The following is a 25,664-nucleotide window of genomic DNA, read 5'->3' as shown; positions in this document are numbered from 1 at the left end:
ATGTGTATGTGTAATGTATATCATCCCTGTTTATGCCAGCAAATTGTACATCCATTTGAATATTATGCCAAAACGTCCAGATGTTGCCAGAAGTATTATAACCAAGTATTATACAAGAAGGTATGGATAGCAAGGGATAAACCCAGCAACATAAGTGGCATGCTATGCGAACCTCACCTCACCTTAGATTCCGATATGCCATGTAGGTTTACAGCCTTCACAGCATGTTGAATAAGCGAGTGAGCTGCACCTTGCGTGCGTTGTGCTTTCCCGGTCTTTTTGCCTGTTGTCCATACCTTGTTTTTCAAACATTTGTTGCCGAGCAACATCTGAAGTCGGGCGTATTTGAAAGAAACGGCCTTGCCGCCCCCAAATGTGAGCATGAATGAACGGGCCGCGGACAAGGAAACGCAAAAAGAAATGTCGAATTTTGTTCCAAAATCATAAAACTTGTTTCCGTTGATATATCCAACAACAAAAAGTATCACCTGCGACTATATCATCTACAAAAGTATATATATATATAGAATATTCAATATCGGTGCTTCGCTGCGGTTTCACGACCATCGCTTTGCTCAATTTCGATTCGGATCGGCGGCCTTTTTTTCGCATTCAAGACTTTGGCGCGCTTTGAAAATTGTTCGAAAACTACAATCAAAATTGTTGTTCGTTTCTCGTTTTTCTGATTGGTTTGTGTTGTGCGACAATGTGTGTCGTCCAGGACCCAAAAGGGCCTAGCCCCTAAGAACAAAACAAAAATCCTACTAAAAATCATACAAAAATTAAATAAATAAAACAAAATATATACGTAAATAAATAAATATAATTGTAAAGTTTGTTAGTCAGTGCGAAAAGGCTTTCAAATCATGCCAGTGAAGACAGGTGCCAATGGCGGCGACTACGACTCCCAGGATGAGGCCAGCACTGAGCTGCTGGAAAAGCTGAAGCATCTGGATCGTCGTGTGGATGCCGTCGAGGGTGGCGGCTCTGGCGGCCTATGCGGCCGTCGATCGTCCTGCTGGCAGTCGATGAAATGGAAATCTGCACTCAATCATATCGGATTGCTGGTCTCCCTGTCCATCTATTGCGGCGTGGGCGGTTTGGTAAACACGTTTTTCCTCTTCTCATACATAAAATGTATTTCAATATTAAATTCGATTTCTGCGGCTATCCGTCTTGCGACCTGATTCTTTGTTAGGGAATATGAACAAACATAAAACAATAGCGCAATGCCAAAAACTGAAAATTGTTCAACGTTTAAATAGCGTTGTGTTTGCTTTTGGGGGAGGGTGGGGCAAAAACAAAACACAAAAACACCAATGTGGGAACACCCAAAATATTTATTGCACTGAAAATACTAAAAATTAGTTCAAAAATGAAGACATAAAAACTATTTTGTACATTTAAGTACCAGACGAACGAACACCCTCTCGCTCACCCCAAACTGCTAATTGCCATTGCACATCCATCACAGATGGATACGTACCGTACCGTACGGACGGGTCTGAAGCAGACGATGGGTATTGGCGAGGGAGCCCCGCTGGAGGAGATGCAACTGCATCATTGAGGTCTCTGGCTCGAGACCCGGAGGCAGTCCATGTGTGACCGCTGAAATATGGAGGGACCCACGGACCAACGGACCATCGGACCATCGGTCTGCCCATCCGTCTGTGGGTCTGTCCTGTCCGTCCATTGAAATGGTCGAATGCTGTTGGCTCTTGTCTAAACATTTACATTTTCGCCAATGACGTCGTCGAGTCCGCTGGGCGAAATAGGCGCACAGATCCAAAAAATTGATGCCGTCAGTAGTCCATGGATGCAGCTGGGGCAGCAAATACAGGCAGTAGGGAAAGCTAACCCCCCCCCGCCCCAATATCGTGGTTTCCTACGACTTGACATATGGTTGAGTGTCGTGACGGGAAGGTATTTGTTATATTGCCTCTCAATTTCCCTCAAGCATTAGCATTTGCAGGGTGGGGGCTATTGCTGGGTAGGTAGGAATTTTAGCATGAATGCTTGGCTGTCCAATGATTGAGTTGAATGAACGATACAGATACTGCCAGTTTCATGAATGATTTTAATCGTTTAAATATGTTCATAAGCATGAAAATATGTACATTAGGCTGGGCCAAAATATGACCAAAAAATTAATTTTTTGGGGGGACACCCCCCCAATTCTATTCTTTGTTATTCAATAAAATTATACAATTTTTTTTTCAAATTTTTAGTTGAATGTTTGGGGGTTGCTACCTCGAAAAGAAAATAAAAACTTTTTGAGTAAATATACATTAAGAAAAATTTAATTCGTCGGTTTTTCCAAATAATATTGAAACTTAGAAACTAGTTCATATTGAAAATAAGGTATTTTGAATTTTTTTTTTAGTTTCTGTGAAAAAATTAACGATAAGTGAAAATCATGAAGTTTGGCTGAGGTTGATATATTTAGTTAACTAGTTAGTTAATGACGATATGAATGGTATCAATATATATGCAATAGATTTCACAAATTATTAACTAGTTAGTTAAGCAACAAATTTTTTTTGGAATTTTCTTGATTACATTTTTTGTTAAATTCGGTAGCAAACTCTAAAAAATTAAAAAAAAAAATTAAAAACATTTAAATTACTATTAAGGTAACAAAAATAGGGGGTGTCCCGTTTGAATTTCGAAAAAAATATTTTTTGGCCCAGCAAAATGTACATATACATACATATGTACATATGTATGTATGTTGAGTTATTATTGAATATTTTGAGTCAATTTATTTTTAAGAGCTGAATAAATTTTAGTTTTACATGCAGACAATATTATTTAATTCGAATAGTCTAACTGATGATTCATGATGCTGCCTCTGATACTTCTGGGCAATATCAAATTTATTCCCAACTTGACTCCGTCTCTCATACTACGCTCAACCCAACATCGACCCCGTCAACACCTTGCTTATATATCTGGCAATTTGCAAAGATTTCGGGCAACAAAAGCCATGCATTAATCAAGCAACACATTCGCATTCATACGAATTATCAAAGAGCCCTCCTCCTCCTTCAACGACCTCCGGACCCTTCGATATAAGTGCCCCCATCACAGCTATCCAGCCCAGTCCATCCACTGACCATACACACACACACACACACACACACACACCACATGTTGGCCAATTATGCACACTTCTTGGCCAAATTGCTCATCAAATTTGTTTCAAATTCACAATTTTTCAAGAGAGAAACGATAGAACAAGCAAAAAAAAGCATTTGCTTTATGTTCTGTGCGGGTTGGGGCCTTTTGGATACTTGGGGCCTCCGTCGTCGATGTTCATTTGATCGCGTTGCCCCCGCGCAGTCCAACCAGTTCCTCCGCTGATGAGAAGTGAACTGTTTGATGGGTTGGCGGGTGGGGGAATTGTTCTTGAAAAGTGCCACAAACATTTGGCTTCGATTGGAATTTTGATTTTCTCAATGCAATTCGTTTGGGCTTCATTCCACCCACCGTTCGCCACCAAACACTTCTACCTTCATATACGAGTATCTACAATGAATCGGCATTCATTGCGCCAAATGAAACGGAAATGAATTTACCGGACCAGTCTCACCCACGGACCCAACTGTCCACATCAGCATATCAGATAACTTGCAAGTTTTTTCCAGGTTATTTTCTTATTTTTTTTTTCGTTTTCCTTTTTACTGCGGAAAGCAACACAAAACTTTTGTCAAGGGATTTGCCATTGACCCCTTCACAGTATCAAATGATTTGGAAAAGTTTCCTTCTGTATAAAACCTCTGATGACAGCTCGAATTGGTGGACTTTCTGGGAATTTTGGCTTAATAAAAAAGTTATTTAGCGAGCTCTGATTGTCTTTTAAGTGCGTTTAAAAACTAAATAGAAGTGTCTCAACTGATTGAGTTAAGATTGCCTATCATCAAAAATGTGGCATAAAGCATTTTTTTCAATCTGTTTAAGTTTAATGAACCCAATCAAATATTAATCATAAATTTACAATTTATTCTGATGTGCTAGCTTATGACGGGTAAAATGTGTTTATATATTTTTAGATTTCTCATAACACAGCGACTTGAATATTTTTAGACTGTTGTGGTTTCGGAAAAGCTATTTTCGAATTTCGCTAATTTGATTTGGACCATTGTTTAATTTGTGTTGCTAAATTTGTTTAACAATTCGTAGAATTTTTGGCTCAAATAAAATCAAATCACAAGTTAGTACACGGTAAAAAACGCACATGAAATGTTGAAAATTTAATCCCAATAAAAACTATAGGTACATTTTACATATGGATTCTTGCTTATTAAATCAGGAAAAACGGCAACTTAAATTTCAAGAACAAGTCACATTTTGTGTGGTTTTTCGTTCTTTTAAAATGAATCCTCCAACAGAGTTAATCCCAATTAAGGAACAGCTTTGAACTGATTTTATTGATGAGCTTGCCATAAACCAATTGACAATGTTCTCCCATTTATGTGCTTCCACATGGATGTGGGCCTATCCGGCCAAGTTTGTTTAATAATTAAGTCCAGGCAACCCCATGGGGATGCCACAGAGCTACAGTGACTCAAATTACAAGCAAACAGCCTCCTTCACATATGTATGGTTAAAAATCAGAGGAGCAGTGAAAGATGCGCCCTGAGTGAGTGGCCATAAATCATTTTAATTAGCCGTTTGTAGCACACTTGAAGCCCCCCCCATCGATTCACTTTCTCCTTTCCTGTCCTGTGTGTGTGTGTGTTTCGTTTGTCCAAAGAGGTGTCCGTCCACTGGAAAATAGAGCTTAAGCCAAACTAAGTTGAAGGCCAAATGAATTAAGTTCTTGGCCAAAAGCCACATAACAAAAAAGCTATTAGACAACCAACCCAACTTTCGCTCTCTATTTATTGTATATAGATGTACATATATACACTGGATATATACATATGTACATTTCCGAGTTCAATATAGTCATTCGTGTGTGTTTGTTGGCGTTATCTGATTAACTGACCCATCCAAGCCTGCCCAGACATGATTTTTCATATGGGGGCCCAATTTGCAGCTTGTCCCCTTAAAAGGAATCCGAGACCAGGAACTAGGCACGGCCCCGAACAATATTGTACGCTTTTTTGGCGCTCGGATGTTTGCCTTTAAATAGCTAGCACATATAAAAAGAATAATGACAAAAGTGGCAGGAGAAGCAGCAGAAGGAGCAGCAGAACAGCAGTGATAGAAGACAAGAAGAGCCCAACATTGGTTCTTGCGGCATGTGGCACAGGGAAACGTTGGAAAATCACGTCACTCTCCCATTAGGAAAATATTTAAAACGTTTCGGTTGCCTTTTATACATTTTAACGGCTGCGAAAAGTTTCATGGAAAATTAAGTTCAGATCTGTATCTCAAAATCATCCCGTAATGCTGCAAGCATGGCCCTAGGCCGCACACCAAAACCATCTAAAATGTATTTCGCATCATGCTGGCCTTGTATACTCGTTTAATATAGTAAACTGCTTTTGAAACTGAGTAAAGTGCAAAGCGCGATCAAGCCAGCTGAGCCGGACGGACACAGCAACGTCGAATGGGCTACTGATGCTGTTCAATACATTTCAATACAATTTATACAAATACGTATGTATATGCATCTATAAAGGCATCTTTAATATGCCCGAGTACCCTTTGAGAAATGTATTTTTAAATAGAATTGGAAATAGGTGAAAATGAGGACTGTTCCCGAAGCTGTTTGGCATTTATTGCTCATAATATTTACATTTAAATCAACAGATTGCATGTAAATACATATATATATATATACGTACATATATATTTTAAATTCATACAAGACTGTGACAAGCACACAGTTCCCTCTGCGGGTCTCTTCCCTTACTTAATCAAATATAAACCTAAGAAGGCAAGTCAATAAACAAAGTCATGGAATTCACTTCAATTTTGGTTTCCTAATGAAATCATTCCGCTCCGACGCCTTAAGCTATGCAACACTCAGTTTTGTTTCAAACCGAAATATTCTTTTCTTTTAACTTGCATATTCCAATCATGTACCCGGAGACCCCCTCCCGCCACGGCCAAAACCCAACAAAAAATGCGTGCAAATTGCTCAACAATGACAGGCCAAGCGATTCGTTTCGATACGATTCAGGTCAAGACAAAGATCCATTCCATAAACGAAACTTTTGCCAAAGTGTTTAAGTGTATTAGTGAGGTGTGGTGGCCGAGGGGGGTAATAAGGAGTGACGGGGGGGGGGAGTGATTGGGGAGGGTGATGACATGCCCAAAAGATAAGTTTGTGTGGGTCATCAATGGGGGGCACGCATGAGGCATACAAATGGCTAGCTTTCCAACAGCATTTCAATTTATAACCTCCCCAAAAAAGGGACAAAGATCCAATAGATTGTAGGTCATAAAGTCACTTGACCATGACTAAGAGATACCACAGATACACAAACAAACAACAGAGAGCATTGGTTGCAACTACTTGGTTTACCACGCTCCAAAATCTCTTCATTATTGCGGCGGCCCCTTTTTGTTTTACATGTGTCAAGCGTCAAGCTACAAGACACACAAATTTTCGGGCCATCCATTCGGCTGGCAGTGGGCCAAACAAAATCAAATATACGAGTCTCATACACCGGGAAACCGGCCACAAGTGGGTGTGCGGGTGGAAGTGCCATAAAATTATGAACAAATTATGCGTCGACAGGCAGGTGACAAGATCTGACAGATTTATGCAGAAAGTCGCCGAGTGTGAAATAAATTCATAAGAACTATACGAGTTCCTTCCCACAGCGAAATTCCTGGGTCGCGTGTCTCCAGCTAAAAATAAATAAGAAATTAACTTAAATTGGGAACCTCTCTGGTTTTTTACGATTCCAATTAAGTTCGCATTGTGTATATATCTGAACCAAATAAACTTTCGATATACAGAACACTCTACAACAAAATAGAGTGCAACACTGAAGCCTTTTGGTGTCTCTTTTTGCGGATTGTTAAGACTTTGGAAAGACTTTGCAGCCTTGCTTGCTATACGCGTTTATCAAAGACAACTCAGGCGTTTATTAAATTTCCATGAGACTATAAAAGACTATAAGAACGGGAGCATACAAATTTATTTCAATTTACGCCCCCAGAAATGGCGAAATCATTTGGCATCCACAATATTGAAGGGTATTTACAAGAAATCCGAAAAAACAGAAACAAACACAATTATTTTGTCTAGCAATACATTGCAGAACGACCATACTTTGTTTAACAGTGTATGCATTATGGTACGAGTACGTGTATGAGTACGAGTATTTTCTCTGATTTGGGTCACAAAGTGCAGTGCAGGCTGTTAACCCAAATGCGGATAAATTACACATCAAGCCTCAATCAATCAACCAATCGTTAATGACCCAGCCAGTTGGATCATTGTACTTATCTGCGTTCACATTAATTCGAGGCTTTTATCATGGGATTCATGTAAAATACGAGTGAACCATTTTTCTTTTATTCTTAAATCTGAATGCACACATTGAAATTGAAATTAAATGAGACTTTTATTTAACATAAAAATTGTATAAAAATGCAGTCAGTTCAGATAATGCCCCTCAGTTTGATGAATCCACAAACTGATGAATACGGAAATTTGTGTCCCCAGTCAAAGTCAAACTTTGTTGCCATAAAAACAACCATTTGTGGCTTTTCATTCGACGAGCCCAACAATTTTATTTCATTTTCTTTCCTCTTCCTCTATTGGAAACTATATTTACGTTCGCTTTAGCTATTGACAATTTAAATTCGTTTACTTGTAAGGGAAGCATATCCGACTCTATAAATTCAGATCGAAATTTCTTGATCGTAATGTTGAGCGGAGTCCATCCGTCTGTTTGTTTCTATGCAAGCTAGTCCCTCAATTTTGAAGCTAACTGACTCTAAGTAACTTGGAACAAACTATCGGCAAGGGTATTTAAAGATTTGGCGCAAAAGCAAGACTTTGCTTGTTGTTTGGTTTTTTTGGTTTTTTGGGTTTTTGGTTTTTGTTTTTATTTTGGCTGGCGGCATCTCCCACGCTTTGCGCGGTTTATGGGGACGTCATTGTTTATTGGCCTTCCACTCGTTGACAACAACAACAGAGAATTTTCTTTTCGTCTGCCAAAAAGAAAAGAAATCACATTTTTCTTAATCACTTTTATTTCATTGTTTGCTTTCACGGATCTTTCTCACATCGTTCGGTGTTGATTTTTTCCTTCGATTCCTTCTCTCTTTTGGGGTTTTTCTTGGGACTGGCCCGCGCGGTGTATGAGTAATATTCGCATTGATGCTTTTTTATGCTCTGGCTGCCCAAACAAATCATATATGTATGTACGTATAATTGTTTAGCATATTAGCCGTTTAGTTGCCTTTCAGTTCTATCTTTAACCGTGAAGAAAATTAATTTTAAAGAATTCCTTGTTGGCATTGAGGGAATTTGGCTAACTTTGCAGAGAGGGTATGAGAGGGTATATGCAAGGCAGAAAATTAATTTGCGATCCTCGAATCGAATTACTTAGAAGAGTTAGCAATCTTTCTTTTATGTGTATATATTTTAATGACAAAATCAGTTACCTATATCATATAAAAACGATCGACCTACAAGAGTATCAACAGCCTCGACCCCCAAAGCATTTCCCGACACCCATGAAAAACGCGGGAACTAAACTTTCTGGCTGTACTTATATTTCTGCCAAAACAAACTATTCATAAAAATTAGCTGGAATTAATAATTTCTACAATTTATTATCAACTTAAAATAATAAACTAGCGAGACGAGACACAAGATTCGAATACAACATGGAAAATTCACGTTTTGTTATTTTGGCTTTCGTCGCTCTCGTTGTTGATTTGATTTATTTATTTTGTTAGCTTATAAATTGCGGAATACATTTTGTTCTTTTGCTTGTTGTTTGGGTTTCAAGGGAGGCGTGGCATGGAGCTGCAGCAGTGTAAAATTTTAATTTGGCAACGAAACAAACAATCAAACACACGCATAAACCGAAAAACAAGAAAATTACCAAATTTATGTGGACTTGGCGTGCCAAGGTTGTTCCCAAGATATTTTTGCTCTTCTTCTGACTTTTTGTTGTTATGGTTGTTGTTGTTGTTGTTGTTGTTGTTGTCGTTGTCGTTGTCGTTGTTGTCGTTGTTAAGGTTCTTATATTTAGTATGTTTTGTTGTGCTAGCAATTTTCAGAAGGAAGTGGCTCATAAAAAATCGTTCGACGTCGTATTAGCATAATTGAAACGGAGCATGGGAACCGCTTCGGAGTTTGGCCAAAGACGAAACCAACAAGAAATCGAAACCGGACGTACTTTGTTCGTGACAAGGGGAATGCCCTATGAGAAGGGGTGGGGGGTGTGACAAGTTCAGTAATCCGATTGAAAGGTGCGCAATATCTGAATATCTGAATACTGATTTTATTATTCCCTTTCTAAACAAAAATACAGCTTATATATTTGAAGATGCATGAAGTCTGTGAATTTAGAGCTGCGCAGTCTGAATGATCCTCTAACAATTATTTTGCTCGTCTTTCAATCTCATAATGCACCGAGTGATGCATCACAACTACGCTACCCGTTTATACACTTTCCATTGCCTTTGGGTAAACACTTTCACTTACATCCACCGCAGCAATTACCAGAAAGCCAAATCACAGCACTACACACAGCAGACGAAAAACAGCAAGGATTCAAAACAGAGAACTGCCAAAAAAAAAAAAGCTAACTAGAACTCGGCCTCGTGGACCTACTGGCGCCTTGCGTGCAGCACGTGCACTAAGCCAAACCCCGGATCCGAACACGGACCCATTAACTCCACCTCGTCGACAGTACTTCGCAGTGCTCCGCACACCACCCGGCGGCCAGAGCACAGCACAACACACATCTCCGACTCCCCACATTGACGAAGCTTTGATTGTTTTTCTCGCAGCTAGCAGCAGTCGACACAATCTTTAAGAAAACGCGACACGCAAATCAAACGCTGAAGCAACTCAATTTTTAAGGGAACTCAGCAATAGATTCTTAAAAGGATTTCCCAGGGTAGCAGATGGGCTGTTGGGCAGCGTGGATCAGGGCTTGGGCTACGCGTACGACTGTATCAGGAGAGCAATATGTTGCAGATGTTCCAGTTTATTATCCAAATAAAATATAAAGTACACATGGACGAACTATCAATGAAGTATTGACGACCTATCTGGGAGAATATCTACATATATTTAAACGATTTCACAACAGTTGCAGGGTGGCACATGGCTCACACATTCGCCAGACAACCATCACAAATCATCACAAAAGTTGCGTGCACAATTTTTGCATGTCAAAATGGCGTTGATTAATGATTGCCATGTCGCTGTGTGTGTGTGGGATTTGGTGCTTGCTTGTTTGTATGTGTGGTGGCTGTTCGTATTTGTGCGTTAAATGCACATAATGCGCATACGCAACGTTTGACAAGAAAAAGGCAAGGAAAGGATGCATGACGGCGGCTCTTTTCACCGACCCCCAACCAAGCATATAACTAACCTCCAAGCGGTAAACAATAAAAACACTTACACTCTCTTAGTAATGGAAATTTGTGTTTGTGTGTGTGTGTGTGTGTGTGGCTGTACTCACACATATGCAAATAGACTGATGTCAAACTTTTTCTGAACTTTGACAAGCAGCAAAATGCATTAAAGTCTGTTCCTTATGGAAAGACGGATGGGAAAGAAGGGCAGGGACTTGCGCAAGTTGTCCAAGTGGATTATGGAAATTTATGCAATCGGATAATTCTGATAAATTTCCAATAGATGGCAAGAAAGAGGTAATTATGTTGGAATGGTGGGCAGGCTCTACTGTTCGATAGGATGGGAACTACAGCTGCATATACATATATATAAATTAAATGGTATCTACTGATAATAGTTCCTTTGACTTTCAAGCACCTACACCATACATTTTTCTCTTTTGTTTTAAAATAAAATATATAAGAGTTTTCTGCCGTTCCAACGTTTGCAATGTGTGTGTACTTATTAGACAAATTAATTACATTCTTTTTATTTCTTAATTGAAATTATCGTACAAAGAACGTGTGCATAGTAGGTGTCAAAATAGATCGTTGCAAGTTGCAAAATAATGACGATTTTCTGGAGCAGCCATGCAGAACAAAAACAAGTATTTGTGTTTGTATTCATCTACCCTTGAGGTAGTGCCGAATGCACGGGTAACTCCTTCTACCAACTGTTGGCCAGCTTCCAATTTCTTGCCACCACTTCCGCTGTGGATCTGGCTTTGTTCTGAACCTTGGCGTTTCCACTTCCGGTTTAAACAAACAAATCCCAACAAACCCTCTTTTTCTGGGCCAGGAACAGAGGAGAGCAGATGGTGGGATTGGGACTCAACGAAAGGCATTCCTTTGCTTACTCGACACCCCTTCTTGTCAGCTCTCCTGTGCGGTCACAAGTGACTTACTTTGGATTTTATTGTGTGCCTGAAGCAGACAACGTTAATTTAAATTTAATTTAAACTTTTATTTTGAGTATTAAATAAGTTTCAAATATTTGTTGTCAAAATCTAAACACCAAGATCGTGTTACAATTGAGTAGGTAAATATTCGTTAGAAGCAACAACGCATCGGATTACTAATGATGTCACTTAGCTCTCCCTGGTAGCTGGTCTTTAAAAGCTGGCTTTCCAGAACACTTATTGGAATCTATTCCAGCCCAGAGAACCGCTAATATACACACACATATACAATTCGGACTTCTTAGACCTTGGTTTATCCAATTAAAGATCACTTGAATCTCACACAAAGCTATCAAGTTCATGGTTTGACTGCCCTCTGTCTAAAACTGATGCCTTCGCGTATAAATTGTAATAAAAAACGAACACACAAATCATAATCAACCACAACAACAACAAGGCAGGGGGCCAAGAACAGCAATCTCATTAGCCAACAGACACCCATCCAATACAATCCATCCGGCAGCTGGCCCCAACACAGTGTCAATCAATGTCTCCACCCCCCCCCACCACCTCCAGCGGCTTTGCTCTCTGGACAGCTGCCAAAATAGGGGCATAAGGGGCTATGGCTATGGGGCTATACATCATATACATCAGTCAGAAGTAATCGCGAGAACATAATTAAAAAATTAAAAAACCATTTTCCCTGTCTGTCCACGCATTGTTTTTATTTTTAAATAATGAGTTGGTGTGTTCAACATATTCGCGGCTCATTAATCTGTCGGACTAAGACACCTGAGCATTTTTTAGGGGGTTGTGTTTTACGTACTGAAGAGATCATTTTTTGGGAAATCTTTCGAGCTCATAGCAGATGCAAGCTTGCATCTCTAGGTCTCCCGTCGCCAACTGTCGCTTTCTCCATCGTGAGTGAGCTTGGTCAATCATCAGCCTCTCCCATCAGCCCGGTCATGTCATGTGGCACGCCACGCTCAGTCAACCTTAAGGCCCCGTTTGACCTGGCATAATCTTTGCGCCGTCAGGCTGCCATGTTTGGCTTAAACACATCACGGGACGGCAAGAAACGCACACAAATCAAAAATGAAAAACTTCTTATTGTACAGGTCGTTGTGGTGGGGGGTGGTGGGGTAAGTGTGCGTTGAGAGTATATTAGCTGATACAGCTGATTTTTTGTTCTTTTTTTTCGTGGCATGCAAATCGCGCGTGTGGTGTGGTGCCCCTTGCCACATAGCCATTTGAATGTATTTTTTCGGCTTGGCCAAATGTCTGTTACGTCCTCCTGATGGTCACGCAAGAGGGTGGGCCAAAGTGGGCCAAAGGAAAGCTGGTGTGCTTGTGTCACATTTTTGATACTTTTTTGATAGCTAATGGAGTACAGTATTTGCACACCATTTTTACAACATTTTTTACTGAAATTCTAGGATTTGGCATTCGTCTCTCTGCTAGAAATCAAATTACTCAGTGCAGTCTGTGTACTTCAATGGTACATCCACTGAATGTGCTCGTGTGTTCATATTTTGACTGGCTCTCACTGCTCATTTCAGTGTTATTTCTAGGGGGGAATTGAATATGTACTCGCCCGTACCAAAACCTTGGTAATCATCATCAGCATCATCACATGTGTGTGGCTGTCTAGACCTGATAATCATTATCAGCCCCATCTCTGAACTGGGGCCCAGCCCCGCCCCGAACCAAACTGCGTCCTTTCCCATCTCCGTACCTCTGCCATATATGTAGATCCTTTTGTCTGTTTTTTTTTTTCGGCTTCGTTTTTGGGTCAAGCACTGAACATTAGCATAAAACAAACATCTAAAGGCGCTCCAGGAATTGGCTGTGGGGGAAATGGCACTTACATGGCGCTTTTGTTGGATATTGTGCCACGAAATTGGTTAATTAGCCGCAGGTGGGGCTGCTCGCACTCTCCCGTCCCTTTCGAATCCCACTCCCATCATTATCGTTTCCCAGCATTTTTCATTTCCCTACCGCCTTGGTTGAAATTTAATTTGATTTCATTGTGTGTGATCTCTTTTCTAACTTTTTCTTTTGGTTTTGTTGTTGGATGTTGGATGCCATCTTTTCTTTTGGGGCACAGGCCGACCTTGGCCATAATAAGTACGCATAAATATGTCAAGTGCCAAAAGTGCGAATGGAGTGGCTCACAATAGGCGGTCCCCATTGGGTCTGCTGTGCCGTTGGCCATAAAACGCAATAAACGTTTATGTTTATGATTATAATTGGGGTTGTATTTTTTTCTCTCTTCAGTGCGCTGTGTGTCAGCAGTTCCTTCAGTGTGCGTTTGGAATATCGTGTCAGGATATCCAACTGTTTCTGTCACAGCCACTAGCTGAGATTTAAATGGTTGCCAGATATATTTGGGCTTGTCCGATTTGAACTAACTTAATCACATATGCATCTAAAGAGACATTTTTGCAACCTTTCATGCCACCAATAAAACATAATAAAAGCACTAAAATATTTTGGATAAAACCGGAAGCTGTAAATATCCTTAAGATTTGTATAAGAAATATCCTTAAAAAAAAACGTCTAATATCATTTAACCATTCCTGGGAAATTCCACGCCCCCACACCAATTATAATTGGACATGGATAGGCAACCATTAAATCATTTAACAATTGTTTAGCCATTAGATTTTACAAAGAGATCTATTGGGTATGGAGCCCTCAAACCATTCGTTTTTATTACCCTGCCGAAAAACACTCAATAAATAATCAAAACTTTATGAACTGACAGCGATTTATTCAACGGCAGCAAGAGCAACAAGCACCGGGAATTATGTCTAATTTGCTATGAAATCATAAACTCATAAAATCAACAAACCAAAGTTCGGGGAGATGCCGCAGATGCTGACGCAGCGGATGATGCCCACCCGCGGTTTTAACCGCGCGCGACAGAAACGCACCGATTTGGAAAATCTTAAAAAGTGTTTTCGCCCCCCCCTGTCGCCATTCTGGCTCTGCCCTTTCCCATGAACAAAAATCTACAGCAGGGCAGGCCTTTAGACTATTTACAAGTGAGGGGTGGCGGGTAGGATAGTATGTAATAATCAAGGGAAAGGGAGCGGGAAAGTGAAACAATATTTAAGGTTACAAGGTTAAGGAAATCAGTTCGTGGAGCGCCCATCTGACGCCAAGCCGGTTTGGTCATTTTCACATTCGCACGACACTGCCCATTTGCCCGACTTCCGCAAGTTTTTTTCTTCGCTCTCTTCCTCTCTCTCTCTGGGTAAGGTTTCTTGTACGCCCCGGATATAATTTTCAATAAATAATATCAATTTATATTTATTATGTACGAGTATAGGAATGGAGAATTTATTTTTTTTTTTTTTGATTGCCTTTTTGCCTCTGAGGGCCCTGCCTTCAAAGTAATTTTCATAAATATAGAATTTTGGTGTAATATTTATTATTTATTGTTATTTGTTCAAGTTTGTCGAGTATACGACACCCCTTCTGCATAACTCATTAAAATATTCCACAGCATGTGAGTGAGCCGAACAGATCATACAGGAGACTCTACCATTTTCTGCTCTTGCTAACTAGATCATGAGATTGAAAACCAAATCAATTTCAGCATGCTTGTTTTACGAACTAACAAAATATTATGTATACGCACCATGAGAAAATATCCTGAAATATGAAAATATACGAAATATACGAAAATTTTGGCTCTCCCTTTTTTTACTGCTCACCCTACCAGAATAGTTACGCATGTATGTATGTATGTATTGTATGTGTGTATATGGCATAGAATCAATCTGTGACCTTCTGCTCTCGGCTTTTGGGGCCACTCTGCCACTCTGTCTGTGGCTTGTTTACTGACCGTAGCCTGCTTTTGGACGCTCGCAGCGGAAATGAATTATCACCCGCTAAATGGGAGCGAACATCATTATTATTATGGCAGCACCAGCAGCAAAAGCATTTTTTTAGCTGGGATTTTGTTTTGTTTTGTTTTTGTTGTTCTTCCTTTATTTATTGTAAGTAAGAAAAATGGCCCTGCAAATAGGATGTTTTATTAAAAACGCGGGAGCGGCTCAGAAGAGTGGGATTACTGGACATGTTGCTGCATCTGTTTGCTGCTACTGTCAATCTTGCTTAGGTCAAGCCCCGGTTGTCAGTACTGCCACCCAAAGCCAGCCCAGATGTCCAGGTGGTGCGGCTGGTGAAGGGGAAGGGGGGTCATTCCATTATTCCATTATTTCCATATGCCGTGCGTTAATTGCCGTACATGCTGGCGGCCCTAAAGGCTCAGAGGTGGGGCGGCAACTCTGCGCTGCGTGAGATTTATGGGGCGACAATGTGACAAGCGCTTAAAGTTCTCCTTTTTGCATGGCATTATAAGGCAGGGAGTCACTTTAGTAAACTGTGATTTTGTGGCCAGGATTTTGTATGGGGAAAACAGGACGTTAATCATAAATTTCAATTAAATGTATGTTGGCAGGTTGAGCAACTGTTTTCGTTTTGAAACTTTAGTCACAGCACTCACATGACCGATCATTGTTTGGGGCAGCCTCATAAACCATTCAGTGTTGATGCCCGGCACTCATACCCCTTCCCACCCCATTCTGCAGCGGGCAAAACCCATCTCTTTGCAGGGCTAACCCTTGCACATCTCAGGGGATCTCACACCCGAAGGCCGCCGCAGCCTGTCGTGCTTGGACGCCTGACTCAAAAAGAAGAGCGGTGAAAAGGAGGGGAGATAGCCCAATGTCTGTCCAATAATAATTATAATTTATGCGCAAGCACAGCACAGCAAATAAAGCCACAGACATAGGACATAGGACATAAGCTTTAAAGGCAAATAAAAATAAAATTGTGAAAGGAACTGTAAAGGAAACTCTGGCTGTTACTGTACGTTTAACTGTAATTTAACGCTTGTCTGCTGTGCTATTTTTGCTACCAAATTATAGATCTGTCGCCCCGTCTCTCACTTGTTAGTTATCACAGTGTGCGCGCATCTACATGCATACAAACACTCAAATTGAAGTGGGACAAGTTGTCGCCGTCAATGTTTTCGGACAGCAGTGTGGGTGGGGGAGTGGGGAGAGTGGGGAAAAGTAGTCAGACAGTCAGATGGGAACAAAACTAATTAGGGAAATGCCCAACTGCAGTGAGTGGAAACTGCAACTGCAAATGTCAAAAGCCAAAAGAAAAAGTTTCATTCAATTAATCAAAAAGGGTCGAAAATACTCGTACTCATAGGAATTTAACTCAACGAATATTCCAGAGCATCTTTGACTTTGGCTTGGACTTGGACTTCGACTATGTTCCATGTATGTATATCAATGTCAAAAGCGTGGGAAAGGGTTAAGGGGCAGCCACTCAAGGGTGCCGTGCCCATATATCTTCCATCACATGTTCTCGATGCTGTGTGTGAGAATGAAAAATCGTCTGATACATTTCAATTGAATATTCACTTTTGTTGTTTGTTTTGTTTTTGTTGTTTGTTTTTTTTTTCGGTTTTTTGCGAACGCTGTTGCTTCGTCGATTTGCTGTTAAAAATAAAACTCGAAATCGATTTGTTAAAACTATTTTTATAGCAAAAACAGCAAAAAAAAAAAAGACAAAGAGCAGCGTAGTGTACACTATGCCTTAAAGTTAAACAAATTTATTGTGATGATGTGCGAGAAATTGAATGAAGATTTGATTTCTTTTCATTCCCATATCGTTCTCTTTTCGCACATAAGATGTGAAACATCAAAAAAAAAAATAAAATAAAAGGCAAATGAAAAATATTTGGGAATTTATTGTGAATGGGGCAAACATTTCTTTTATATTAGAAATAATTGGTTTTTGGGGGATTGTGGGGTTGAAGGTCAAAGGTTGAAGAAGAAGTTTCATTTGTGGCTTGTATTCTTTTTAGATATTTCGCCACTTGGAGCGTCCGGCTGAAGTGCAACGTCTAACCCACTTGAAGGATGTGGTGAAGACCCACAGAGAGCGCTTCATGAGCACCATACTGAACAACACCGAAGTGAACAATCTCAACGAGCTGTTGTCCTTTGAGCTGGCCAAATATGAAGCGGTTAGCATATGAATTTAACTAAGCTAATTGATTGCTTTGATTGCTTTGATTCCCCTTATTTCGATGTTGTTATGGGTGGCGGCTGTACACAACAGGCTGTACAACAGGCGGCCGAAGGAGGGCTGCTGATAGTGGCCGATAAAGACTTTCCAGAGCCCTACGAGCGATGGAGCATACTGCAAGCTGTGTTCTTCTCATCGACTGTTTTAACCACCATAGGCAAGTCATTCATAGTCCATGGTCCAGTCCATGGTCCATCCAAGTTTAACCTCTTGCTGATCTTTTCAGGATATGGCAACATTGTGCCAGTGACGACCGGCGGACGTGTATTTTGCATTTGCTTTGCCCTCATCGGCATACCCTTTACGCTGACGGTGATAGCCGACTGGGGTCGACTCTTTGCCACCGCTGTCTCAGTGTTTGGCAAACACATGCCCAGTAAGTTAACCTAGAATGCCTCTACTCGGATAGTTGACTCAATTGGCTTCACTTTAGCCAAGCCAAAGTTTACGAATTTCATTGGAAAAACGTGGTTCTATGCCATACTGGCTGTTGGCTTTTTGGGCGTCTATCTGGCCGCCGGCGCTGGTCTTCTGCTGCTCTGGGAAGACGATTGGACATTCTTTGATGGCTTCTACTTCTGTTTCATTACCATGACGACCATTGGGTTCGGAGACCTGGTGCCAAGTGGGTCTAACAAGGAGGTACTTTAATTGGCTCTGTTCTGAGATCGGTTCTTGTCATTTTGCAGAGAAACCCAACTATATGCTGCTCTGCACTTTGTACATTCTCATTGGCCTGGCACTCACATCGACCATTATCGAGCTGGTGCGGCGTCAGTATGCCACCAGTTGGGCCAAGTTGCAGGTGAGCTGGCGGAGCAAGATTCCATTTTGTTTGCATTCTCAAGCCAATATTACATTTTTCATACTCGTATTTGCAGGAACTTTCCGGCCCCATGGCGGAGACTTTGCGTCGCTTGGGCGAGACAGCCGGCACGGGTCTGGACTATGCAGCCCTGCAAAAAGTTTTGACCGTAAGCGTATCCTCCCCCAAGCACTGCAATATTCCAGTACATTTTTGCCATCTCTTTTTTTCCGCCAGGTGTCCATGCCAAAGTGGAATAGCAAGAAGAACGATCATAGCCCGGATATAGCTGCTTTGGAGGCCATCACCAATGCCATACTAAAAGAGGTGAAGGAGGCACAGAACAACAAGCCCAAGGTCCTGCAAATTGTCATCTACGAGTCGTCTGTCTAGGCAGGAGCACAGGACAGCGACAGATATACAGCATAAGAGATGGTTAGAGACAGACAGAATGGGGAGATGGAGAGACGCGGAGAGAGAGAGAGAGAGAGAGAGAGCTTCCACCAATAATCGACAGCACACAGAAAAAATATCACAGAAAATATCACAGTTACGATTAGTTAGGCTGGAATTGAGTTGAGTTGAATTTGGGTGACAGTGGGCACTGGCTAAGAGGTTCCCGGCTACTGTACTGCCACTGCCAGACTTCCATAAGTTAATGTCTGTACATATAGCTATTATATAGTCAAATGTCTAGGCAATAATATTGCTCATACGTACTGAGGTGTCACAACATACTTGCATACATGCATAACTATTTATTTAAAGGGGCGGGCGTGGGGCAAGTGATTCAATATATAAATAAATACATATACATACATATGTACATATGTATGTGCATACATAGCTATAAATAATACATACGTTTTTTTTTTTTGTAATTTTAACCATTAAATTAAGCTATTAATAATAATAAATTAATAGTACGATGCATAAATGTCATCCATAAAATAAACAAACAGAAAATCCTGCAAAAATTTGGAATTTTGTTTGAATTTAAATGAACAGATGAAACACTCTTTTTATAAATTTAAAACTAATTTCATCTGCTGAATATAAAAAGAGATATTTTATTATATTATTACTCGTAATTATCGTGGAATATGCAGCGTATCCAGAACTGTTATGACACATCTAATAGCCAAGCAGGAAATAATACTTACCATAGATTTAATGCTTATAGTATTTTGTTGCATTTTGTTTAGCTGTGGCTGTTTCGATTCCTGCAGCATAAGAACCAAGAAACTTTATTGCAGCGTTCACAATGGAAAGCTCTCAAAAAGCTGCGGGACGCTTTCAAGTCGAACTTTCAGTTGAGGCAAAGCCCATCCACGCCACAAGAGAGTGAATATTGCCCGCTGTATTTGAATAGCTGGGGGCCAGGCAGTCGAACTCGTGGCGGTGCTGCACATCATCTGATCCAATCCAAGCCAATCCCCCCCAACCGAACCGAACCGATCTCATCGCTCCTCGTTGTCGTTGTCGTTGTCGTTGTCACACTGCTGCTGTGTGTGCTGTGTGCTGTGTGTTTGATTTGTGTTGGACTGTGCACATTGTTGGCTATAAAAGTCGTTCGCACTGTCGGCGGTCGCTAGTCCCCCGCTAGTGAGGGCCCGAGAAGTGTGCGACGTCGGTTTATCATTTGTGATTTGTGATTTATATCTTTTTGCTACCCCTACTGTCATTGTGTGGGCTGATTTTTTTTTGCTCTTACTTTTGTTTTTGTTTTTGTTTTGTGAAGTGGCAGTCTCTGCCATTTGGGGGCGCATCGGTCAGTTGTACGCTGGACGAGCAGCGACAAACATCCGGTTACCGGGCAACCCGATCAGTCCATCCGGCAGAGAGCCGCCGCCACGTCCATCAATCGAGTCGCGCATGGAGAACTTCTAAGGCTCCCAGACTCCGTCTCGTGGTGTGAGAGTTTGGTTGTGTTCTTATTTGCGTTAAGTTTTTGTTTTTGTTTTTGTTGATTAGTGTTCAAGTGGGAAAACCGAGAAGAAAAACTGAAACTCAAACTGAAACTGAAACTCAAACTGAAACTGATTTGAATACTCGCCAAAAAGTATGGAAGTGCTGAAGAAAGACGCCGCCATGGGCTCGCCGAGCAGCGTCTTCTATTTCCTGCTGCTGCCCACCTTGGTACTGTGGTACATCTACTGGCGCCTGTCCCGTGCCCATCTGTACAGGCTGGCAGGACGATTGCCGGGACCGCGTGGCCTACCCATTGTGGGTCATCTGTTCGATGTGATTGGACCCGCCTCATGTACGTTCCGATCGATTTGGATTTTTCTGCGATGCTCAATCTGAGATTTTGTCCCTTTGCCTTTGCCTTTGCCTTTCCCTTGCTTGCAGCTGTTTTCAAAACAGTCATCCGGAAGAGCGCCCCCTTTGAGCATATTGCCAAAATGTGGATCGGTCCCAAGCTGGTGGTCTTCATCTACGATCCACGCGATGTGGAGCTGCTGCTCAGCAGCCATGTGTACATTGACAAGGCATCCGAGTATAAGTTCTTCAAGCCCTGGCTGGGCGATGGCCTGCTGATTAGCACAGGTGAGTGGCGGGGCCGGGCCGGGCCGGGGTATGGAGTGGCAGCCACTTGTGCAGCTTAAATTAGCTTAAATCTAAATTAAACCATCATAAATTAATTAAACGATTTGTAAGCCTGACAGTTGGCACAACAATGCCTCAGCAAATTGCGTCTATAAATAAAATCAACGCCACCAGCAGCTGGCGGGGCTGCCATCCTTGTATTGCCATCTCACTCTGTCTGTGGATCTCTTTGACAGGTCAAAAATGGCGTTCGCATCGTAAACTAATCGCACCCACATTCCATTTGAATGTCTTGAAGAGTTTCATCGAGCTGTTCAACGAGAACTCTCGCAATGTGGTGCGGAAGCTGCGTGCGGAGGATGGACGCACATTTGATTGTCATGATTACATGAGTGAGGCGACTGTGGAGATTCTATTGGGTAAGCAAAGCCAGCAACAACACTGACATGTGATTACACAAAAGTACAGTCAACTCACACGCACACGCACACGCACAAGCACTCATACTCGATTCAGTTTCAAACACATTTAATTCCCAGCCTCATTCTAAATACAGTCCATATGCGTGTATTCAAGTCACATGTATGCACATATTTATTTGATATATGTATGTATGTTTGTATGTACAGCATCTGTACTATATGCCACAAGCCACAAGCCACAATTGAGCGCAGACCCATTTCCCTATATACCCGTACTCCTACAGCTCGCAAATCACAAATCACAAATTTCCCTTTGTTGTCCATTTGTTGTCCGCCTTTGTCAGTCTGCACAATGGACATAAAGGAAATATACACATAATCGTACGTATATTCGCCCATACAGGTGTACCTAATCCAACTCAAAGCATAACCAAATTATAACAGATTATAATTTTATAACTAAACGGCTGAGAGCCTGGCAGGCCTCGCACCCCAGGACCCTCAGCAGATCTGCCAAACTGCAATGAACTGTCCCCATTTCATTCTCTTAGTTTCAGTAAATTTGTACCATTTTCTGTGTGCAAATACTAGGGACTTCGCCTTAGCGCCTGCGATCAAATTGTAGAATAAAATTTTATTTTATTTTATTTATTTATTTTATTTTATTCCCAAAAGAACAAATTAGCACGGCAAACAGGGGAATCATGGGGAATAGATTTTGGCATATTAACCCCAATGGGTAGACAAAGGCGATGGATAAAGCCTTTGCCTCCACTCAAACGAAGTTAGCCACTTTTTATCAGAAAATCATTAAATTATATTGCCAGGCAATAGACTTAACGCCAGACACGTTCCATGGGTGGAAAACGAAAAAGTGAAACTGCCACCCAGAGTGGGACAATTGGCCTGCTGCCTGCTGCCCGCTGCCCGCTACTGTATGCAGCCCAGATACACGGCCAAATGTTAATGACATTGTCGCTTTATTAGCTGCAAAAACTGCAACCGATTTCGGATTGATTTCTATGCCATTGCATAATTGAGTCACAGCGCCAGTACCTTCGCCCCATCAATTGAATCGCAGCCAAAAACCCAAGCCCAAGCCGACAATAAACACAGAGAGAGAGAGAGAGAGGGAGAGCTCAGTGGAGGACTGAGCTGGGCGGAGCAATTAAAGGCACGTCGCATTGCCATTAAGCGGCTTAATCAGGAAAATTTGAATGCAACTGCGGCCCGGTCCGGCCTGGTCTGCGATATGCCCGTTGAGTCCGAGTCTGAGTCGGAGGTTGAGGTTGTTGGGTCCCGTTACCGTTGACAATAATGATGGGGTCTGACGCAAACGGACAATTAGCAATTAAGACTTGAACAACAACAAAACAAATGATTTAAATGAAAAACTGGGGAAAATTTTTAATTTTTGAGAGATGCATAAAAATGGGTAAAATGGGAAATGAAAATCCACGGGCCATTGCATAATCCGTACTTTCCTCATCAGTGGAAACCATTAGCCACTGGGCCAAGTACAAATTATCGACACTGAAATGGCATTCAATGGGTACAATATCGAGTAGGAATATGGGATGGGAACCAAATAGGTTCGAATTGCCTACTCGAATTTCCCACAGTCCACCATGCTAGAGGAATGCTACACACTCGGCTGAACGGAGTCCGTCCATCTACTTGTGCATTGTATTTACAATTAACGATTAGAAAGCCGCGAGGGAAGTGGGAGGGGCTCAGCCTCAGCCTGAGCATCAGCTGCCTGTTGTATGATTGTTAAGTTCAATTGGCGCTTGGGTCAGTCGAGTGCATTCCACTACCCCCGTACGTTCAATGGACAGGAACTCAATGATACACCGATTCTGCTTCTAATTCCGTTTTCGATTTAAATTTGGCCCGTTCCAGAGACAGCCATGGGCGTGTCGAAGAAGACGCAGGACAAGTCCGGATTCGAGTATGCGATGGCTGTGATGCGAATGTGCGATATACTGCATGCCCGGCACCGCAGCATCTTTCTGCGCAACGAGTTCGTTTTCACACTGACGCGCTACTACAAGGAACAGGGCCGTCTGCTCAATATTATCCATGGCCTCACCACCAAGGTCATTCGGAGCAAGAAGGCGGCCTTCGAGCAGGGAACTCGCGGCTCGCTGGCGCAGTGTGAGCTCAAAGCGGCCGCCCTGGAGAGAGAACGGGGGGGACAGGAGCAGGCGGAACAGATGGGCTCTGGGGTATTGACGACTGCTGCTTGTGAGGGCACACCTGTGGCTGGGCTCTCGTATGGCCAGTCCGCGGGCCTCAAGGACGACCTAGATGTGGATGACAACGACATTGGGGAGAAGAAGCGTCTCGCCTTTCTCGACCTGATGCTGGAGAGCGCCCAGAACGGAGCCCTCATCACCGACACAGAGATCAAAGAGCAGGTGGACACGATTATGTTCGAGGGCCATGACACCACCGCAGCCGGCTCGTCCTTCTTCCTCTCACTGATGGGCATACACCAGGAGATCCAGGATCGCGTGATTGCCGAGCTGGACGGCATCTTCGGGGACTCGCAGCGCCCAGCCACATTCCAGGACACGCTCGAAATGAAATATCTGGAGCGCTGCCTGATGGAAACGCTGCGCATGTACCCCCCAGTGCCGCTGATCGCACGCGAGCTGCAGGAGGATCTGAAGCTGAACTCGGGCGACTATGTTATACCGCGTGGAGCCACTGTGACGGTGGCCACGGTTCTGTTGCATCGCAATCCCAATGTCTATACCAATCCCAATGTCTTCGATCCGGACAACTTTCTGCCCGAGCGTCAGGCCAATCGGCATTACTATGCCTTTGTCCCCTTTTCCGCGGGACCACGCAGCTGTGTGGGTAAGTACTCTACTGCATTGATTATAATATTATATATTATTATATAGACATACCGACACACATACATTCATGTAAACTCCAATTGAATTGGCGAAAAATTTAATTTAATTCCCAGCTTTTATTTTTATACCCGTACTCAAAAAAGAGTTAAGGGGTATATTAGATTTGTGGTAAAAGTGGATGTGTGTAACGCAGAGAAGGAAACGTTTCCGACCCCATAAAGTATATATATTATTGATCAGCATCAATAGCCGAGTCGATATAGCCATGTCTGTCTGTCCGTCCGTCCGTCCGTCCGTCCGTCTGTCTGTCCGTCTGTCCGTCTCGATGAGCGCCTAGATCTCAGAGACTATAAGAGCTAGGGCAACAAAATTTTGTTTCCACACTCATGTGATATCACACTGCTACAAGTGTATTTCAGAATTTCGGCCCGCCCCCTTCCGCCCCCACAAAGGACGAAAATCTGTGGCAGCCACAATTTTAAAGATACGATAAGACTAAAAACGCAGTATAGTAGAGAATGCCCATATCTACCAGATTGCCGAATCTGAATCAGATCGGATCATAATTATAGCCAGAATGAAGAAATTAATTTTCAGTTGCTTCCCCTCCCCCTCCTCCCACAAACGACAACGCAACTCATTTTCCTTCTCGCTCGCACACTCTGCCGCGTTCAGTGCGCGAGCAACCCCTAGCGGAGGAGATGTAGAATCTAAATGGTACATGTAGAATATACATGTTAGATATACATAGTATATGTAGATGTAGATAACAGATGTAGCAAAAAAATGTAAAATTTTTTTTTTTTTAAGTTCTAAATAATTATATGCTTAAAAATGTATATGCTGACTGAGTACGGGTATAAGTAGAGTCGCGTCCCAGAAGCGACTCACACGTTCCTTCTCGTTTAATTTTCCTGCATTACAAAATCCGCACTAATCTTGCTTCCAATTTCAATCATTTAGGGCGCAAGTATGCCATGCTCAAGCTGAAAATTCTACTCTCGACTATTTTGCGGAACTATCGCGTCTACTCGGACCTCAGTGAGTCGGACTTTAAGCTGCAGGCGGATATCATACTGAAGCGGGAAGAGGGTTTTCGAGTGCGTCTCCAGCCCAGATGATCACCACAAAATACAACTAAAAACTAAAAACAACTAAAAAAAAACAAAAAGGAATAAAACAAAAAACCAAACTTATCCATACAAATATATCTCTACTTTTGCGCAAGTGATAGTCGCCGGTTTATACAGTAATAATAATATTAAATAATAATAATAATAATAATAATATTAAATAATAAAATTGCTTCAACACTCGATTTATTGACAAAGTTTAGAATAATAATGATCTTTTTTTTGTTTTGTTTGTCGCATTTAAAGAGAACCCTGGAAACCACTACGAGTATCATCTCCATTTTAATATATATATTTATATATTTTTGGTTGGTGTATTTAAT

The 25,664-nt window shown here is 41.8% G+C and overlaps 2 protein-coding genes across 2 annotated transcripts; both read left to right on the top strand.

Moving 5' to 3' along the window:
- The first annotated feature begins 238 nt into the window (after positions 1-238).
- Positions 239-19,218, top strand: LOC111081185 (TWiK family of potassium channels protein 7). Its single transcript, XM_022377178.2, has 8 exons — positions 239-1,103; positions 17,341-17,502; positions 17,598-17,721; positions 17,791-17,940; positions 17,998-18,189; positions 18,254-18,369; positions 18,446-18,538; positions 18,607-19,218. Exons 1-8 carry the CDS (start codon positions 867-869, stop codon positions 18,760-18,762), a joined length of 1,230 nt encoding a protein of 409 aa, XP_022232870.1. The 5' UTR covers positions 239-866; the 3' UTR covers positions 18,763-19,218.
- Positions 19,219-19,967: 749 nt separating this feature from the next.
- LOC111082281 (cytochrome P450 4g15) lies at positions 19,968-25,535 on the top strand. Its single transcript, XM_022378466.2, has 6 exons — positions 19,968-20,057; positions 20,344-20,632; positions 20,722-20,919; positions 21,156-21,338; positions 23,244-24,206; positions 25,172-25,535. The coding sequence occupies exons 2-6, from the start codon at positions 20,434-20,436 to the stop codon at positions 25,327-25,329; spliced, it is 1,701 nt and encodes a 566-aa protein (XP_022234158.1). The 5' UTR covers positions 19,968-20,057; positions 20,344-20,433; the 3' UTR covers positions 25,330-25,535.
- The last annotated feature ends 129 nt before the right edge of the window (positions 25,536-25,664 follow it).

This window comes from Drosophila obscura, unplaced genomic scaffold (assembly GCF_018151105.1).
Source record: "Drosophila obscura isolate BZ-5 IFL unplaced genomic scaffold, ASM1815110v1 contig_73, whole genome shotgun sequence".
NCBI lineage: Eukaryota > Metazoa > Arthropoda > Insecta > Diptera > Drosophilidae > Drosophila > Drosophila obscura.
Note: the sequence above shows the minus strand (reverse complement) of the source record. Positions and strands in the feature narration are given on the sequence as shown.

Bases quoted from the DNA above. Each gene is read 5' to 3' on its own strand.
- LOC111082281 (XM_022378466.2), top strand. From the start codon at position 20,434: ATGGAAGTGCTGAAGAAAGACGCCGCCATGGGCTCGCCGAGCAGCGTC. The intron at 21,339-23,243 runs GTAAGCAAAGCC...GGCCCGTTCCAG, and splicing joins GACTGTGGAGATTCTATTGG to AGACAGCCATGGGCGTGTCG. The intron at 24,207-25,171 runs GTAAGTACTCTA...TCAATCATTTAG, and splicing joins GGGACCACGCAGCTGTGTGG to GGCGCAAGTATGCCATGCTC.
- LOC111081185 (XM_022377178.2), top strand. From the start codon at position 867: ATGCCAGTGAAGACAGGTGCCAATGGCGGCGACTACGACTCCCAGGAT. The intron at 18,190-18,253 runs GTGGGTCTAACA...GTCATTTTGCAG, and splicing joins GTTCGGAGACCTGGTGCCAA to AGAAACCCAACTATATGCTG. The intron at 18,539-18,606 runs GTAAGCGTATCC...TTTTTCCGCCAG, and splicing joins CCCTGCAAAAAGTTTTGACC to GTGTCCATGCCAAAGTGGAA.